At 44.1% G+C, this 19810-nt stretch overlaps 2 protein-coding genes across 5 annotated transcripts in view; one reads left to right on the forward strand and one right to left on the reverse strand.

Moving 5' to 3' along the window:
* Positions 1-1591, forward strand: part of DNAH1 (dynein axonemal heavy chain 1) — a 254640-nt gene extending 253049 nt beyond the window's left edge. For all 3 annotated transcript variants that reach the window (XM_070738680.1, XM_070738681.1, XM_070738682.1), the window contains one exon: positions 1250-1591. In XM_070738680.1, the coding sequence (XP_070594781.1) occupies positions 1250-1371 (122 nt within the window). In that variant the 3' untranslated portion in view covers positions 1372-1591. The remainder of the gene's footprint in view (positions 1-1249) is intronic.
* A 440-nt stretch (positions 1592-2031) lies between these two features.
* Positions 2032-19810, reverse strand: part of BAP1 (BRCA1 associated deubiquitinase 1) — a 28593-nt gene continuing 10814 nt past the window's right edge. The window contains exons 10-17 of one of the 2 annotated variants that reach the window (XM_070738683.1): positions 19207-19354; positions 14884-15068; positions 13781-13914; positions 11992-12464; positions 10917-11080; positions 9847-9939; positions 8472-8544; positions 2032-4234 (exon numbers count right to left, since the gene is read on the reverse strand). In XM_070738683.1, the coding sequence (XP_070594784.1) occupies positions 4101-4234; positions 8472-8544; positions 9847-9939; positions 10917-11080; positions 11992-12464; positions 13781-13914; positions 14884-15068; positions 19207-19354 (1404 nt within the window). In that variant the 3' untranslated portion in view covers positions 2032-4100. Of the gene's footprint in view, positions 4327-8471; positions 8545-9846; positions 9940-10916; positions 11081-11991; positions 12465-13780; positions 13915-14883; positions 15069-19206; positions 19355-19810 lie in introns of both variants that reach the window. The other variant, XM_070738684.1, reaches the window with a different exon arrangement.

Genomic DNA, 19810 nt, shown 5'->3' on the forward strand with positions numbered 1-19810 from the left:
TTTGCAGCTGGCTGAAGCGTAGACATCAGAGAGTTATTGTTAATGGCGAGTATTCTGAGCGGAGACAGGTTACAAGCGGTGTGCCACAAGGGTCTGTTCTGGGTCCTATTCTTTTTAATATGTTTGTGAGTGACATAGGGGAAAGATTGGTAGGGAAGGTTTGTCTATTTGCCGATGACTCTAAAGTGTGCAATAGGTTTGATATTCCTGGAGGCATCTGTAATATAAATGATTTAGCTTTACTAGATAAATGGTCAAAGCAATGGAAACTGCAGTGTAATGTTTCCAAATGTAAAATAATGCACTTGGGGAAAAGGAATCCTCAATCTGAGTATTGTATCGGCAGTTCTATGTTAGCAAAAACTTCAGAAGAGAAGGATTTAGGGATAGTGATTTCTGACAGTCTCAAAATGGGTGAGCAGTGTGGTCGGGCGGTAGGAAAAGCAAGTAGGATACTTGGCTGCATAGCTAAAGGTATAACAAGCAAGAAGAGGGATATTGTGATCCCGCTATATAGAGCGCTGGTGAGACCACATTTGGAATACTGTGTTCAGTTCTGGAGACCTCACCTACAAAAAGATATTGACAAAATTGAATGGGTGCAAAGACGGGCTACAAGAATGGTGGAAGGTCTTAAGCATAAAATATATCAGGAAAGACTTAATGAATTCAATCTGTATAGTCTGGAGGACAGAAGGAAAAGGGGGGACATGATTGAAACATTTAAATATGTCAAAGGGTTAAATAAGGTTCAGGAGGGAAGTGTTTTTAATAGGAAAGTGAACACAAGAACAAGGGGACACAATCTGAAGTTAGTTGAGGGAAAGATCAAAAGCAACATGAGAAAATATTATTTTACTGAAAGAGTAGTAGATCCTTGGAACAAATTTCCAGCAGATGTGGTTGGTAAATCCACAGTAACTGAATTTAAACATGCCTGGGATAAACATATATCCATCCTAAGATAAAATACAAAAAATAATATAAGGGCAGACTAGATGGATCATGAGGTCTTTTTCTGCTGTCAGTCTTCTATGTTTCTAAATTAAGATCTATTAATCCACGTATTCTCAACTTGATTGAAAGATTCTCCGTATTGAAAGTACAGGTCTCCAAGCAAGAAAAAGAAAACTTTTGAAGTGCAGGATATGGGATTGTTTTTAACTAACCTCATTTTAACATCAAAGGCTAAAAGCAGCCCACCCTATTTTCATAACACAGCATTAACTTTTAATTTTCTCTTTGCCAGGGACACTATCAACAACAGGTCATTCAACTAATTACGTGATTGCTGTAGAAATACCTACCAGTAAATCTCAGAGGCACTGGATTAAACGTGGAGTTGCCTTGATCTGTGCCTTGGACTTCTAGGCACTAACGATAAAAGAGTAGTCCAATAAAGCAGAATAATTTTGGAAGTTGTTTACAAGTTGTTTAAGATTGGATTCATATCTTGAAGCCTGATCTGAAGGAAGCACAGAACTGACTAAAATGAGACAAATAACTACAAGGAGTTAAACAATTATATATAATGTGTACCTTTTCATTTAATTTAAATTTACATTAAAATCATTTTTTAAAATTTCATAAATGATTGCATGGTGCTGTTTTCTTAATATATCCCATTCAGTTCGTTTTTAATATACACTGCAATCAACTACAAGGGGAAAAACAAGTACTGTACACATTATACACAAGGTGTATAATCACAGATGATTTTACAGCACTAATTTAGTATGTTCTTTGCAAAATTCTCAGTCTTTCATAACAGGATCCCCAATATTACAAAATTAGGTACTGCAATTAAGAACACAAGGTTGACATACAGCACTGGCATGGTGTAATGTACAGAATATCCAGTGTATAGAATAGCCAACACTGAGTTCAAACATCACTCCTTGCCTAATGTTGTGCTGTTAGATTTTCACCCTGAAGGTAATTTTTTATTCAGAAATGTTATCCCAAATTCCAGTTTGCTGCAGAACTATTTGCACATCTTTTCTGGTGTACAGATTCCATTATACAACCATCTTCAGAAGGCTAGAGATACATTTTATTTTTAACAGAACTGATATATTTACAGCACTTGACAATGCAAGGAACAGGTGATTCTGTCAACAAATAAAAAATAGTAATTTTACAGTCAGGCTTATTTGCAAAGAAAGCAAATATATTTCACCATCTTCTCAGGAACTATTCCCTTTTCACATTGATCTTCTTTTGAATCTCATGATTTTAATATCTATACTACGAGACTCAACTGTACATATTCATGGAATAAAAGTTGCAGAGGAAGCATTAAACTGTTCTTCCAAAAACAATTGGCAAAGTTCCCCTGGCCATCAGCTAGCAAAATTTAATGAAAATTTGCTTTCATTCTGCCAAAAGCTTGAAAACATTTATAAATCTGCTGTATTGACAAAGGACTGTTCTTACAGGACAAAGATAAAGCCATGTAAATAAGGAGAAGCTGGTAACAATACTTGTCTTGGGAGTGGCTAGGTAGATAACTGATTACACTGCAATTAAGAGATTAAATGGACTGGAATGAGAGGTGCCCAGGCAGCTCTGGAAGACAAAGGCAGATGATAACCAGATCCTGCTGGCCAAACATCATCTATACTCTTGCAGAGTAATAAGCCAGATGGTCCAACCTGAGCAATAATCAATAGGAAAGGGGGATACCGTTTACTCAGTAATGCAAAATTATTATTTTGTGCCCTTTCTTGTCAGAGGATGTATAATCTGCTGAGGTTCTCCACCCTTGCAAGTTTTCAATTGAGCTGGAAGGGCTCCAAGTAAACATATTAGGCTAAATTACTAGAGCAGAGATACATCCCTTGTCTTGGCCATCCCAACGCCCTTTCTGCTCTACATTTCCCCTATCCTTACACCATAGACAACTGCAAAATTCACTATTCCACTTCTTGACTGTAAGATTACATCAAGTAGAGGGATTATTTTGCTATAGAGTATTTCCATTTTCCCCTGAAGTGTAAGCATGAAAAAACCCAATGATTTGAATTCCAAACGAAGCACTTTATCCTGATCTCTCAAAATGTTGGTCTTAACAGGATGGAGGGTGTGGGTGGGTGGGTATCTTTTAGTATTTTCATTTGACAATTTGTCTCACCCAGCCACTTCGTCTCTTCACATATAGTTTGATTTCTTAAAAATGGTTTTAAGAATTTGAGTAAAAAGAAGCCACTGCCAAATAAAATATTAAACAAAATAAGTTAATTTCACGGTTTGTATCATGGCGTGCGCATAGCTTCCATACATACAAAAGAAAAGGAAGTAGCTTCCAGACTACAAGGAGTACATGCTGTTACAGATGAGCAAAAATACCCTCACACCAAAAGACCTTATTCTGGACATAAAAAACCCATAAAGGAAATTCTCGTCTCTGCAACAGCACCAGGTGGGGGTTTAGGGGGTTGGGGGGGGGATATTAAGGGAAAAATAAACAGGATTTGAAGACTGGGGATCATCACTACCTAAAAATGATAGTGATGAACTTAATTCAGGAAACACACACACACACACACACACACACACACACACACACACGATGTAATGCAGATATTTGTTCTCCTGGAAATAGCTAAGTCCAAGGATAGAGCACAATCTGATTCTCTCGGAACTAAACAATGCATCTACTTAACTGAAATGCCCTTCTACAAAACTGCAAAGATTTTACTTATTTCTTTTTAAGCAATATTCGTGTGAAACCTCTGAAGACTGCCATTTACGACTGCAAGATGCACTGCGCCTTTGTTTACGTTGCTAGGTAATGTATTCAAGTGCAGTGTCAGCCAAACACTCAAAACGGTCCTACTCTTTATGCTTCTCACATCCATCCACCTCTGGAGGGAATCTTTATCTTTGGATGCTCAAATGGTAAACCACTGGAGCAATGTCTAAAATCCAGTTGAACACGTAGGTAGACATAGTCACACTAATACTGATCACGTGAAGATTATTTCAGTGCAAAGCTCTGTCCTGAGCACTCTCTGGTTGATGAAGATGTACATGAAACATGTGTGTCTCATTGCCAGAGAGGCAAGCAGAGGAGGTTGAGTCTTGTCCAAAGGTTGAGACTATTGACGTTTAGCTTTATATGGCCTGGAACGTTTCCGTCGGTCGGGCTTTCGCTGCTTGTGGAGACGCCCAATGCTGACCCCTTGCCGTCTACGCACGGAGATGTTTTGCTCAACAAGGCTAGGCAACATTCCTGAAAGATGATAGTGTGTAAGATTAGCCAAATAGAAGCAAATCTTGCTCCCCTTTCATTTTAAAATATAGAAGGTCCAGAAGATTGCATTCCTGTTATAAAAACACAAAAAGGGATCATATGGCTCCTTACCCAGATTTATTGTGGCACTAAACTTTTATGGAATAAACCTTTCTCAGTTCAAATTCTCTAACATTTATATCTTAATAAATATTAATTTTGAAGTGCCAAAATGTTTGTTCTTCCTTCCTTATATGGATTTTCCCTTTTAGTTAGCAATAAATATCTGGGAAAAGTTATACTAGTGAAAAATGCTTCCTAGTTTAAGATTCATCACCTTTACAGATATAAAAAGTTCCAGATCCATGGCAAATCACAATGTAAGATAACTAGAATTCTAAAACATACATATTCGGATTTAAGTTTTAATAGAAGCAGCTGGGAAGATTATTGCATTGACCAATCAAAATACATACTGCTCAAAAAAATAAAGGGAACACTTAAACAACAGAATATAACTCCAAGTACATCAAACTTCTGTGAAATCAAACTGTCCACTTAGGAAGCAACACTGATTGAAAATCAATTTCATTTTGTTGTCAGCACATTCAACCTAGTACAGAACAAAGTATTCAATTAGAATATTTCATTCATTCAGATCTAGGATGTCTTATTTGAGTACAGGTATTCCCTTTATTTTTTGAGCAATGTATATTACTCACAAGACTGATCAAAACTGCACTTACAAGCTGTTTTTCCTCCGTTTTTCTCATTCCCTGGTTATTACACAAAATGAGATGCAAGGTCTATTTCATAGACAAAAGCCAGGAAAAGGACCAAAGCTTGTGCTGACCAGCTGGCCTCCATCTTCAACTACATCTTTAATAAATCTCCAGAGATGTGTTATGTTCCTTCTTGTTTCAAACACTCTACTATCATCCAAGTGCCAAAGAAACCCTCCATCAAGGAACTGAATGACTTCAGACCAGTTGCTCTGACATCTGGTGTTATGAAGACCTTTGAAATGCTTGTGTTGGCCCACCTGAAAGATACCATGGATCTGCTGTTGGACCCCTTACAATTTGCCTACTGAGTAAATAGATCGACAGATGATACTGTTAATATGACTCTGCACTACATCCTACAATAGTGATGGCGAACCTTTTTTGGTTCGTGTGCCAAGAGGGAATGGGTGTTCCCACCCATTCCCTCCTCCCCAAACACGTGCACCCCCTGCTGCCCCTGTGCATGCACACTATGCCCACTCGCTCGTGCATGCGCAGAGGCCTCACTGAAGTCTGGGACGGCAAAAAACCAGTCAAACGGACAAACTAAAAGTTTGGAAAAACGGACTTCTGGTTTGTTGGGCTGCTTTTCGCACTCCGGGGCTTCAGGAATGCTTTCCTGAAGCCTCTGGAGTGCAAAAAAACAATACAACAGACGAAACAGAAGTCAATTTTTCCAAACTTCCGGTTTTCCTTTTGGCTGGTTTTTGTAGACTTTAGTTCAGCATTCAATACCATCATTCCAGATACTCCTCTAACTAAGCTAAATCAGCTATCTGTACCTGGTCACACTTGTAAATGGACTATAAGCTTCCTAACAGACAGGAAGCAGCAGGTGAAGCTAGGGAAAATCACATCTGATATCTGTACAATTTGCAAAGGAGCCCCCAGGGTTGTGCAATCTCTCCTCTTCTCTCTATACACCAATGACTGCATCTCAAAAGATCCCTCTAGTAAAGTACTGAAGTTTGCAAATGATTGGTCTCATTCGAGACAATGTTGAATCTGCATATAGATGGGAGGTTGAACTATTTGGTACAATCAGAACAATCTTCACCCTACACTCAAAACTGTAAAAATTGTGGTAGACTTTAGGAGAAACCCTCCCATTCTACCACCTCTTATAATACTAGACAGCACAGTATCAACTGTAGATACCTTCAAATTTCTAGGTTCTACCATATCTCTAGATCTAAAAAAGACACCTAACATCAAAAACATCATAAAAAAGCACAACAAAGAATGTTATTTCTGTGCCAATTCAGGAAGCACAAACTGCCCAAGAAGCTGCTGATACAGTTTTACAGAGGAATCATTCAATCTGTCATCTGCACCTCTATAATTGTCTGGTTTGGTTTTGCAACCCAACAAGACAGACACAGACTTCAGAGGATAATCAGAACTGCAGAAAAAAAGAATTGCTACCAACCTGCCTTCCATTGAGAACCTGTATACTGCATGAGTAAAAAAGAGGACTGTGAAAATATCTACAGACCCCTCACATTCTGGACATAAATAGTTTCAACTTCTACCCTCAAAACACTATAGGGCAGTGATAATGAACCTTTCTTTCCTCAGGTGCCAAAATAGCACGTGCACATCCATAATTCAATGCCTGGAGAGAGTGAAAACAGCTTCCCCTCCACCCCCAGGGTCTTTTGAGGCCAGAAACAGCCTGTTTCACAACTTCTGGTGGGCACAGAAGGCTGTTTCACCCTCTCCAGGCTCCAAAGGCTTTCCTGGAGCCAGGGGAGGGTAAAAATACCTCCCCCATCCCCCCCCCCCCCCGAGGCTCTCTGGAAACCAAAAATGCCCTCCCAGAACCTCTTGTGTGAGCCAAAAATCAGTTGGCCAGCATACACATGCATGTTGGAGCTGAGCTAGGACAACAGCTTGTGTGCCAGCAAACATGGCTCCTCATGCCATCTATGGCACCTGTGCCATAGGTTCACCACCACTACTATAGCGCTTTGCACAGCAGAACAAGAAGGCACAAGGACATTTCCCCCCCCAAATGCCACCACTCTGCTAAACAACTAATTCCCACAACATTGTCAAATGATCTACTAAGACTGTATTACTATTCTTCTCATCCTTACTAGTACCGATCACTTCCCACTTATGGCTATAACCATGTTGTTTGTATCGTTACCATTTACATTGTTTTTATTGCTTCCTAGTGTGATGACTATCACTTTGACTATCACTAAGAGTTGTCTTATGATTCTTGACAAATAGATTTTATTTTTTCTTTATGTACACTAACAGCATATGCACCAAAGACAAATTCCTTGTGTGTCCAATCACACTTAGCCAACTCTATTCTGTTCTATTCTTTTTAAAAGTGTTGACTTGTAATATAATTTTTATTTGGATTATTCATGGAAAACCTGCTCTATTGATAGTCCTCATTTAAGAATAGTTAATGGAAAATTTTATAGGGAAAATTGCTATTATTTCATCATTATTATCACTAAAACTGAACTGATTTATTTAACTTAGGCACATGTCTGATTCTTTAGTATTGATGCTAAATTACCACCTCCAAAATTTCCTATTTGTTAAAGATTGAATAGGAAATAGATGAACATATTTTGAATAATAAACAGACATATACTTGTAAATAACTAGTAAATGTTTTTTTAATGATGAAATTAATCCTTCCACGATCTTAAACATATTTTATGTATATTGGACTCAATAAAAAATATTAAATGTTCACTCATTTTTATAAATAACTATACAAACTAGAGCAGAAAATAAACAAGAGTCCAGATCACAAGCTCCTTTAGCCTGGGCCTATCTAATTACTGCTGTGTTTTAGTGTGATAGTTCCAAACTTTCAACACTATATGTTACAGCTATTAATATTACAGTGTTCCCTCGCTTTTCGCGGGGGAGGCGTTCCGAGACTGCCGCGAAAGTCGAATTTCCACGAAGTAGAGATGCGGAAGTAAATACACTATTTTTGGCTATGAACAGTATCACAAGCCTTCCCTTAACACTTTAAATCCCTAAATTGCAATTTTCCATTCCCTTAGCAACCATTCAGATTAGCAACCATGTTTATTTATTAAAGTTTATTAAAATATTTATTATAGGCAGATGAAAGTTTGGCAATGACATATGACGTCATCGGGTGGGAAAAACCGTGGTATAGGGAAAAAACCCGCAAAGTATTTTTTAATTAATATTTTTGAAAAACCGTGGTATAGACTTTCCACAAAGTTTGAACCCGCAAAAATCGAGGGAACACTGTATTTGGAATTTAGCAAGACATCAAGATTTACGAAAACCTGGGAAAGACTCCTCATATTGCTCTTTGTGCTAGAAAAATAAATCTACCTCTAATTCGGAACAAAAGATTGCTATTTTGTCTGTTTATCAACCTCTGAATTTATCTTTTTTTAACACTGTGCAAAGGAAAGCTCTTTAAAGCCAATTCATCTCACCTTCTTGTGCCAACATGGAGATAAAGGTACATATAAATTCATCATAATTGTGAGTTCTTCTCTGATCATCAATCTATAAGAAAGTTAGAAAAAGGAAAACAAAGTATCTGTTCAACATCAATAGTGAAACAAATAACAGGAAAAAATGCCAAGTTATCTTTTTGCTAGTGAACAGGATTCAAGACCATTAAAAAAATTCTACAGCATTCCAAAACTGAGTCTCAAACCAAAAAGATCCCCCCCCCCCAAAAAAAATTCTCTTGGTGTTCTCAAATTATTGACCTGTGTATAATAATTGAAAGTCAATGAGATTTCCAGCTTTATGTAAGAAGCTTAAATGCTGTAATCCATACTTAGCAAGGCTAAAAAGAAAACACAGTACAGTGATCCCTCGATTTTCGCGATCTCGTTCTTCGCGAAACGCTATATCGCGATTTTTCCCACCCGATGACGTCACTCTCTTCCTTCCTTTCTCATCTTTCTTTCTTTCTCTCTTTCTCTATCTTGCTTCTTCCTCTCTCACACTCTCTTCCTCCCTCTCTCATCTCTTTCTTTCCTTCTCTCTCTCTCTCTATCTCTCCCCCTCTTGCTGGCGGGCGGCGGGCAGCGGGCGGGCGGCGGGCAGCGGGCGGGCGGGGGCATCAGCGAGGAAGACCCAGGGAAGGTTCCTTCGGCCGCCCAGCAGCTGATCTGCTCGGCAGCGAGGAGCCGAATCAGGGTTTCCCCTTTGCGTGGGCGGCGGGGAAACCCCGATCTTCGTCTGCTCGCTGCTGCTGCACTGCCGAGCAGATCAGCTGCTGGGCGGCCGAAGGAACCTTCCCTGGGTCTTCCCCGCCACCCACGCAAACTCCACCATCTGCGCATGCGCGGCCATGAAAAAGGGCGCGCATGCGCAGATGGCGTTTTTACTTCCGCAACCCTACATCGCGAAAAATCGATTATCGCGAGGGGTCTTGGAACGGAACCCTCGCGATAATCGAGGGATCACTGTAGTTCAGACTTTTCTGGATTAAGACTTACTTCTAGTTTGTTTTTTATTAGAATATTAGGTCAATCTACTGAGACATAATCTTCAACTGAATCTACAATTTGGCTAGAACTGAACAGGCCTGAGCAGGCTCAGATCTGACTGAAATCTGAATAGGAGACTATCAGGAAACACCAAAACTAAGCTGGGGTCAAAAAATCATCCTGGAAAAGCAAACTACATGAATTTGTCTATGCACACATCAAGAACTGAATTCAATCTGAGAAAATAATTATCTTATCAAATATTAACAGTTTTTATTGTTTGGTATTTATATTTGTAACCCACCAAGAGTCTATAAAAAAGATGACTATAAAAAACAACATCACAATATTCTCTATTAGCTACCTTGAATTTCTTTCTTTTCTCTATTTCCTCCTTTAAACAGGCCTCATAGTTTGCAATTTCAGCCTCCACACACTTAAGCAATGCCAGGAGCTCCTGTCAAAACAAAACAGTAGCAGTATAAGCAGAATGGCGCACTAATGCTAATGGCACAGCAGCACTTCATAATCAGCTTAAAGCACAAGTAATATCTCAGTATAACTTTATTCTAAGAGTAGATCATCCTCTAACTAATCTATTTTACTTTTAATAAAGAAAGCTTCTTACAATCCCAATGCACCCAACAGGGAACAACCACAGAGTCAATAAATAAAGTAACACAGCTTGGAAAATTAAAGGAGGAAAAATCTTTTTAAACTACCTTGACATAAGCATAAATTAAATAGTGCCTAAACATACTTGCAGCAACAAACAAACACTTATCTTGATGCCATTTCAAATTTTCTATTGGCACTTTCCTCAGCAGGCATATCACTAGAGTAATATGTCTTTGGGAGAAATTTAAAAACCTTGTGTCAAGAAGAGCATTTTCTCCATTCCTAATTTTTGTTTAGAGCTAACATTGTAATTCCAGTTCCTTGCTACTGTGCTTTGTCATTTTTAACGATAACAACTGTCTGCTATTGTATTGTTTTGCAAAAGGTGCCTAGTCAACCACATTCAGAATCTTTTCTGCATAGGGGTAGCATCAGAAGGGCAGGGGATTAGCCAGGGCTGCGCAAACCTCACCTCTCTAGCACTGTAAAAGCATAAAGACAATCTGGGCTTCCATTTCTTCTGCATGACTCAAGCACCAAACCCAGAGGAAAGGCAGCTATTGTTTAAAAACATCTATACTAGCTACAATTTTGTTTTATAATGAGGTGACCAGACTGATAAGCAATGGACTTTGTTCCTTTTCCATGCATTTTATGTGAAGTTCAGGTAAGATTTTCAGGAAAATGCAAGTACCTGTCAAGTTTAGTGTCACATATTTATGAGCAAGGTCCAACCAATGCAACCAAATCTATGCAAATAGCACCCAAAAGTACTTTTGGCCATCACAAAATTGCTTTAGGTCAAAAGTAACTTACTTTAGGAACATATTTTTCCCCAGCAGGGGGATCAGTAGACCGCCCAGTTCCAGCCTTCTCTTTGCTGTCACGTGACTCATTATTAGAGTCCACTGCTTCTGCTTTTACAATAATCTGAACCTCTTCGTTTGATTTGCTCGATGGAGGAGGGTTTTTTGCACCCTCTGGGAAAACAAAAAGAGGAATTATTAAAACACAACGTTATCTTCTTTTACATTTTGAGTACTGTGGAAGAATAAATAATGCTATTTCTTTCCAAGCTGAACAATGCACGTTCTTAACCCAGAAGCCCGTAACAAAAACATTTCATTTATAAACCAGTCTTAGAAAAGTAGATAACTCAGCAGAGAATTCAGAGCACACACTGAATTTTTTTCTGTCAGATTGTTCATAATTATGTGTTTTCTACATTATACACAAAAACTCAAGAGGCAAGGGGAATTTTCTCCAATGCGTTTATCTGTTGAACTCTAGACGCATGACTCTGTAAGAAAGGAATCACACCTGGAAGCAAAATGAAAAATGGTCCCAACTAGTTATCTTAACCATCAGGCAATGCAAGATTTACACCAGAAACACAGCCAATTTTTTTGAACCTTGGGCATGTTTGGAATAATGAGAACAGGCTATAAATACATTCACAAAATGTCTGTCCAGGAAACTTGCCTATACATAAATAATGGTTGAAATATGGTTGGGCAATCACTCGCCCGAAATTGGACAAGTTCTCCAGAATGCCATTATCCTCGCTGAATCCTTTACTAGGCTCAAAGGCAATGCAACAAATGATGCCCATCTTACCTATTGTCCTTTTTTTGTTATAAGCTTCTTTGAATACAAATAGCACAGGCCTTTCATTGTCTTAAATTCTAATCTGTTTAAAGTTGTAAATTAGGAGGTAGCAAAAAACCCCTTTAGAATTCAAACTTAAAAGCCCTCCCGCATTGTCACTGTTCCTTCTTCCTGTTAATCACAAGGGTCCTCCAAACTGACCCCTCAGCTGCCCAGCAAGCAAAGAAGAGTACCCATGTCAGAGTAAGAAAATAGTTAACTATCGTTTTCTCCTGAACCATACCTGTGACAGTAAGAGGGCAGAAAACTCCCTCCTCTGTGAGGTGCAGCAAACCCGTACTGATGATGGGACCCAAATCTCTCACAGCCCGATTGTAGCGTATACAGTCTACGCGGAGCAGGCTGTCCTCCTCTCCAAATAACACTTTGGAGATGTGAGAAGTGACGGGACTGGAAGGGCGAGTGGGATTGGCTGATCGGATGGGGGAGCGAAGAGGGGAATTGAAGGCACTCCCGATCTCTGAGGCAGTGTCTGTGCTTTCATTGCTGGGTGTGGGAGATGGTTGAGAGTGGGCAACAACAGCTACAGCTGTGCCTCCGCTGCTAGTCTTAATAGACAAGGGAATGGAGAGGTCCTTTTGAGTTTCTTTCAGCTTTTCCGCAAGGACATTGATGGTGTTGGGCTGCAGCATCGACAGCTGGGCATCTCCGCTCCCCATCAGACGCTCCTGTTTCACCAGGCCCTTCCTCTTGTAACTGTCCAAAGCCAGAGGGAAGGGAGGGGAATTAAGCCAACACGGTTGTATTTAGCGGTAGCAATCAAAACAAGTGGAAAGATTTACATAACACCCACTATGTTTTTATATATCAATCTCAATTTTTAAAAAGTAAAATAAATATTATATACCATTAAGATATGGCATTGTAGCATAGCATTGCATTCTAATACGTATTTATACATATTACATTTCTGTGATTTCATTTACCATATTTTTCATAGTAAAAGATGCACCTTAGTTTTGGGGTAGGAAAACAAGGGAGAAAAAAAATCTGCATCTGCTTTCCAGCAAACAGCAGAGATGATATACAGTTTACTGTGTATTTCAGTGCATGTGTGCCTGAGCCATAGAAATAGCAAAGAATTGGAGAAATGTACATTATGGCAGTATATTAATGCCAGAAAGTTTTCTTAAATGTAGTCACACTAACTCCTCCCAATTATTTAAATAGATCTATTCCAAACACGACTAAGTCAAAGTTTAACTCTTAATATTAAACAGGACATTGCTACATTTCAGATTATAACTGTACAGATCCTGTTAAAATTGATGTGGCTTTCTAGAATTATACATTATTCTCTCCTATTTTAAAGAAGATACAGTAGCACTGGACCTCTTCAGATCAAGAATTTATTTAAAAAGCTTCTTCGTTTTATTAAGTTGTCTAGAACAATAATAAAGCAATCATTAAAAAATAAGTCTAATAATTTGAACATTCTATAGACATTTATAGTTATTGACTTACCTCCTTGCATCCAGTTCAGCAATTGATTAGCACAAAAAAAATGAAATTCTGTCTCTGCTTCTCCCTCCCAGCAAGTTGCCTCCTTGCAGCTTTAGTTTCATCTTCATTTTGGCACGTGGGCCTGTCTGCAGCTTCAATCAGCTGCTATTCAGGAGGATGATAATCTATTGCTTGTGCTAATCAGGCTCTGGGCTATTTGCTGCAAGGAGGCAAATTGCTGGGAGGAAAGGTCAAAGTGTGTGTCATATACCCCGAAAAATATAGTATATATGTAGCTCTCCAAACTGACGATTTACAAATAGGATTGACCCACCCACATAAATCTTGCTTCTTATTAACACTCCTGGCAGAAACTCTCTTTCCGCAAAGACACTGGGCCTCATCTCAAAGTTAAGATTTAAAGCAGCTTTCTTTTTCATGCAGCCCTATATAGTACAACTATGTGTAATATAGTTAGAATATTTTTCAAGAACTGAAAGTGAGGAACTCCATTTTGACCACTGTGAAATCACAGACTGATTAACTACTGGAGATCATCAGGCCATTACCTGATGGCAGGATTGGTATTGCACACTTCCTCATCTTCATCATCATCATAGTCATCCTCATCATCAGAATATTGCTGGTGCTGCGGGACTGGGACTCGGCTTCGGCCCACTCCTGCTGCAAGGTCCTCCTCCTCCTGCAATACAATCATCCAGATGTCTTCAGATAATGTTAATATCTAAGATCTCTTGTCCTCCGAATTTCATTTTTAAAAACAAACAAAAGCACTTGAAGAAATAACTATTTCTCTCACTGAAATGGTACTTGGGACTCACCAAAATACAAGTCTGAATTGGAGAACAAAAACAACAGTGCACACTATGAAAATCCCTTCAAGATATGTATGCAGAGATATTCAAAATAGTTTAATCTCTCTTATTTGCTAAGTAGAAAGGGTGTAAAGTAATGTGGCTTTTTGTAAATGTCTATATCTCAATCATTCAATTTTTTGTATGAGAAGTGAAATATTTTCAAGAAAAACACCCAATAAAGTCAAGTTTTGAAAAGTACCTTTGGACTTTTTGTATAATATCCCAGGAAGTTTCATGACAATGTATTTTCCATTAAACAATTAGCAGTCACTTTTGCCATTTATATTCAAATTGAGAGGGAATATACATTGAGTAGAATATGCAAGATAGCAGTTATTCCTTCAAGTCCTTTTTCTTCACTGGAAAAGTGTTCAAATATTAAACTGCATTCATGAAATAAGCAGAAGATGAGATGGCTACATTTAATTGCTTTTGCAGTGAAACACAAGATGCACTGTTTTGCATGGCATGCCAAGAATACTGCTAGTGGGAAGATTCATTTTCTATTTTATTATAAAAAAATATTTTGTGTATGATATTTTGAAACAGCTAAATTCCAAGCCATCCCATCTAGTTCTTCAACAGCAGAACACGAGAGCCTTTCAAAGGTTATAGCTCTTTTTAATAATATATATATATATACTGCAAGATATACTGCAAGTTAGAAACAAAAAAAATGAAGAATTCTTACCCAACAAGTGCAAGAATGTGCTCTGGAAAGAGCCAGATAAGCTTGATTTATATAGTGTGTGGCTTATAAGGCAGAAAATATAACATTTTGTCCAAAATCCCACCTGCATAGGTGACTTGGCATAGTTGTGGTTATCCAAGAAAGCCGGCAGCCTTTGCACGATGGGGTTGGGGGCTGATAGGGCCCCATTTATGCTGCTTACATGTGGTTTAGTGCTCAGCTTTGCCTTGCTTGGAAGGTTCTGGGTTGAGACAGGCAAGTCCTGGGCTCTAGAATCCTCGGTCCCCTCTGCAAAATGCACAAGCATTAACTTTTAAGCAGCACATTTTCAGGCAGTATATTTGGGGTACAGTGATCCCTCGAGTTTCGCGATCTCGATGTTCGCTAAACGCTATATCGCGAGTTTTCAACCCGGAAGTAAACTCCATCATCTGCGCATGCGTGCCCTATGCGTAGATGGTGGAGTTTCCCCGCCGGGCAGAGGCTTCCCTGGGTCTTCCCCCTCTTTCTCTATGTTGCTTCTTCCTCTCTCACACTCTCTTCCTCCCTCTCTCATCTTTCTTTCCTTCTCTCTCTTTCTCTATCTCTCCCCCTCTTGCTCTCGAGCGGGCGCCTAGCAGCTGATCTGCTCGGCAGCGCAGCAGCAGCGAGGAGCCGAAGATCTTCGGCTCCTCGCTGGTGCTGCGCTGCCGAGCAGATCAGCTGCTAGGCGGACGAAGGAACCTTCCCTGGGTCTTCCCCGCCGCCTCGGATCCTCGCTGATGCCCGCCCGCCGTTTGCCGCTCGCCCCGTTCGGCGGCCGCACGTCCCGTTCGCCCGCCGCTCGCCTCATTCGCCCGCCGCTCCCCTCGTTCGCCCCCCACTCCCCTCGTTCGCCCGCCGCTCGCCTCGTTCGCCCCCCCACTCCCCTCGTTCGCCCCGCCGCTCCCCTCGTTCGCCCCCCACTCCCCTCGTTCGCCCGCCGCTCACCTCGTTCACCCCCCACTCCCCTCGTTCGCCCGCCGCTCGCCTCGTTCGCCCCCACTCCCCTCGTTCGCCCGCCGCTCGCCTCGTTCGCCCCCCACTCCCCTCGTTCGCCCGCCGCTCGCCTCGTTCGCCCGCCGCTATCGAACTTGCTATCGAGCCTGCTAATGAAATCCAACCCGCAGCAGCCCTTTCCCTCTCCAGGCTGCGGGAGGGGTCCGGAGAACAATGCCTGGCGCCGCGCTCCCGGCTGGGCTTTTTTCCCCCATTTCCCCTCGGGTGGAATTTCAGACCCTCCGCCGGTTGGATTTCATTAGCAGGCTCGATAGCAAGTTCTTCCTCCCTTTAGAAAGCCCCGCAGCCTCCTCCGACCGGCGAGGCCGCCAGCGAGGACCCGCAAAGCCGCCGCCGCCGCAGCGAGGCCAAGCCGCCCGCTCCCACGGCACGGGCTCCCAACACAGCGCCGCACAGCCCGTCCTCGGCGATGCCTCCGCGGATCTGCAAGCCCAGCCGAGCGACGCCTCTGGTCTGGGCGAAGGCAGTGGGCAGGCCCCGCCGCAGCAGTCCCCGCGGGCACCGCGCGCCAAGGGCCGGCCAGGCCGCCGGCCAACAAAGGGGCTCCCTCGCCTCCCTCGGGCAGGTTTACAAAGGCAGCGCGGCAACTTGGAGCACGGCACGCCCCGCAGCCCTCGCCTCGCCCGCCCCCGCCTGGCCGGCGCTCCGGCTACCCCCGGCTGAGGAAGAACCGAGTAGCCCCCGCCCTCCCCCGCCCGGCTCCCTTCAGCCCCCCGGGGCCAAGCGGGCGGGGGGCGGGCGGGACTTCGCCTGTCTCCGCCGCCCGCATCGCCCCTCCGGCGGGCCGGCCTCCCCTGCCCGCCTCTGCTGCAGCCGCCGCCGCCTCCCCGACTGGCACAAAAGGGCCCCGCCCGCCCCGCCCCGAAGCTTACCTTGCGAGTTTTTGGCTGCGGGGGGAGAAGTAGGACTTTCCTAACTCCCTCCCCCCAGTCGCCGTTTGCTGCTCGCCCGTTCACCTGCCCGCCATCAGGACCGCCGCGCACTAACTTGATGACGGCCAAGCCGTCCCAGATCGTGGGGAGGGGAGCTCTTCTCCAGCCAGGGGACGGCGAGGCCCTCCCAATGCCCCACGCTTGGAGCCGGAGTGAGGCCACTTCCGCCTCCGGATGAAGGAATCTCCTCAAACTCAAAGCCTGTATCCTGCCGCCCGGTTTACCCAGGACACGAGCGGCGAAGTGACTTGGAGGAATGGAAAGTCCAAACCGCCCGGTTTCAGTGGGGTTTCCCCGTTGCCCAGGGATTCCTTCGCCCGAACGGAGGTGGCTGTGGCTCACTTCGCCGCTCATGTCCTGGGTAAACCGGGCGGCAGGATACAGGCTTTGAGTTTGAGGAGATTCCTTCATCCGGAGGCGGAAGTGGCCTCACTCCGGCTCCAAGCGTGGGGCATTGGGAGGGCCTCGCCGTCCCCTGGCTGGAGAAGAGCTCCCCTCCCCACGATCTGGGACGGCTTGGCCGTCATCAAGTTAGTGCGCGGCGGTCCTGATGGCGGGCAGGTGAACGGGCGAGCAGCAAACGGCGACCGGGGGGAGGGAGTTAGGAAAGTCCTACTTCTCCCCCCGCAGCCAAAAACTCGCAAGGTAAGCTTCGGGGCGGGGCGGGCGGGGCCCTTTTGTGCCAGTCGGGGAGGCGGCGGCGGCTGCAGCAGAGGCGGGCAGGGGAGGCCGGCCCGCCGGAGGGGCGATGCGGGCGGCGGAGACAGGCGAAGTCCCGCCCGCCCCCCGCCCGCTTGGCCCCGGGGGGCTGAAGGGAGCCGGGCGGGGGAGGGCGGGGGCTACTCGGTTCTTCCTCAGCCGGGGGTAGCCGGAGCGCCGGCCAGGCGGGGGCGGGCGAGGCGAGGGCTGCGGGGCGTGCCGGGCTCCAAGTTGCCGCGCTGCCTTTGTAAACCTGCCCGAGGGAGGCGAGGGAGCCCCTTTGTTGGCCGGCGGCCTGGCCGGCCCTTGGCGCGCGGTGCCCGCGGGGACTGCTGCGGCGGGGCCTGCCCACTGCCTTCGCCCAGACCAGAGGCGTCGCTCGGCTGGGCTTGCAGATCCGCGGAGGCATCGCCGAGGACGGGCTGTGCGGCGCTGTGTTGGGAGCCCGTGCCGTGGGAGCGGGCGGCTTGGCCTCGCTGCGGCGGCTTTGCGGGTCCTCGCTGGCGGCCTCGCCGGTCGGAGGAGGCTGCGGGGCTTTCTAAAGGGAGGAAGAACTTGCTATCGAGCCTGCTAATGAAATCCAACCGGCGGAGGGTCTGAAATTCCACCCGAGGGGAAATGGGGGAAAAAAGCCCAGCCGGGAGCGCGGCGCCAGGCATTGTTCTCCGGACCCCTCCCGCAGCCTGGAGAGGGAAAGGGCTGCTGCGGGTTGGATTTCATTAGCAGGCTCGATAGCAAGTTCGATAGCGGCGGGCGAACGAGGCGAGCGGCGGGCGAACGAGGGGAGTGGGGGGCGAACGAGGGGAGCGGCGGGCGAACGAGGGGAGTGAGGGGCGAACGAGGGGAGCGGCGGGCGAATGAGGGGAGTGGGGGGCGAACGAGGGGAGCGGCGGGCGAACGAGGGGAGTGGGGGGCGAACGAGGGGAGCGGCGGGCGAACGAGGGGAGTGGGGGGCGAACGAGGGGAGCGGCAAACGGCGGGCGGGCATCAGCGAGGATCCGAGGCGGCGGGGAAGACCCAGGGAACGTTCCTTCAGCCGCCCAACAGCTGATCTGCTCGGTAGCGCGGCAGCAGCGAGGAGCCGAAGATGAGGTTTCCCCGTTGCCCAGGCAAAGGGGAAACCCCATCTTCGGCTCCTCGCTGCTGCCGCGCTACCGAGCAGATCAGCTGTTGGGCGGCTGAAGGAACCTTCCCTTGGTCTTCCCCACCGCCCACACGCAAACTTCACCATCTGCGCATGTGCGGCCATGAAAAAATGGCCGCACATGCGCAGATGGTGTTTTTACTTCCGCACCGCTATATCGCGACAAATCGAGTTTCGCGAGGGGTCTTGGAACGGAACCCTCGCGAAACTCGAGGGATCACTGTACTTCATTCTTCACAGGGAACCCCAACCATTTTCTAAATCGCCATACCTTCATCCAAAAGAATAAATGTCTGTCCACAGCTGCCAAACTATTAGAATCCCAATTGCATTAAGTTCAGGGCAACAATTATTTTCTTTAGGAAATCAGGCTTAGAGTAGATTACACTGACAAAATTGTTCCTTTATAACTGACTTTGGGATTAAAAAAACTTATTCAGGGATCATACCTGGCTACCAATAGCCTCTCAATTTCTCTTATTTCCAAAAAAATAAGCTATAGATTGTGAATTGTTCAAGGTTACTTAAAAATCATACCCAGGGTGCATATCTCTCAATTAAAACCCTACATTCCTAGTAGCTCTTATTTTTTTAAATATTCAGTGTTCCATACCTGCCTGGGAGCTCTCTGGAATTATCTGAGTTCTTCCTGCTTCCACTGAGGTGGAGCTCTTGCTGTTAGCTGACCTGGACTCCTCAGGAGTGTGCAGCTCTTGAGATTTCTGGGTATGTACCAGTTCCGGTTGAGTCACTCGGATGAGCTTACATAGAAAAAATGGTAATAAAATTCACAAAAGAACAGAAAAATGAAAATAGTCATGCTTCCTATATAACAACACAGCTTCTAATGATACACTCATTATGTAAGGGGGGAAAGGGTGAGATTCTGATTAAATGTGCATGTTGCCAAATCCTCAGAGACTAAGAGCAACTTACAAAAATCAAACTTATCAGGAAAGACTTAATGAACTCAATCTATATAGTCTGGAGAACAGAAGGGAAGGGGGGGCATGATCGAAACATTTAAATATGTTAAAGGATTAAATAAGGTTCAGGAGGGAAGTGTTTTTAATAGGAAAGTGAACGTGAGAAAATATTATTTTACTGAAAGAGTAGTAGATGCTTGAAAATAAACTTCCAGCAGATGTGATTGGTAAATCCACAGTAACTGAATTTAAACCTGCCTGGAATAAACATATATCCATCCTAAGATAAAA

This window comes from Erythrolamprus reginae, chromosome 2 (assembly GCF_031021105.1).
Source record: "Erythrolamprus reginae isolate rEryReg1 chromosome 2, rEryReg1.hap1, whole genome shotgun sequence".
In the NCBI taxonomy this organism is placed as follows: domain Eukaryota; kingdom Metazoa; phylum Chordata; class Lepidosauria; order Squamata; family Dipsadidae; genus Erythrolamprus; species Erythrolamprus reginae.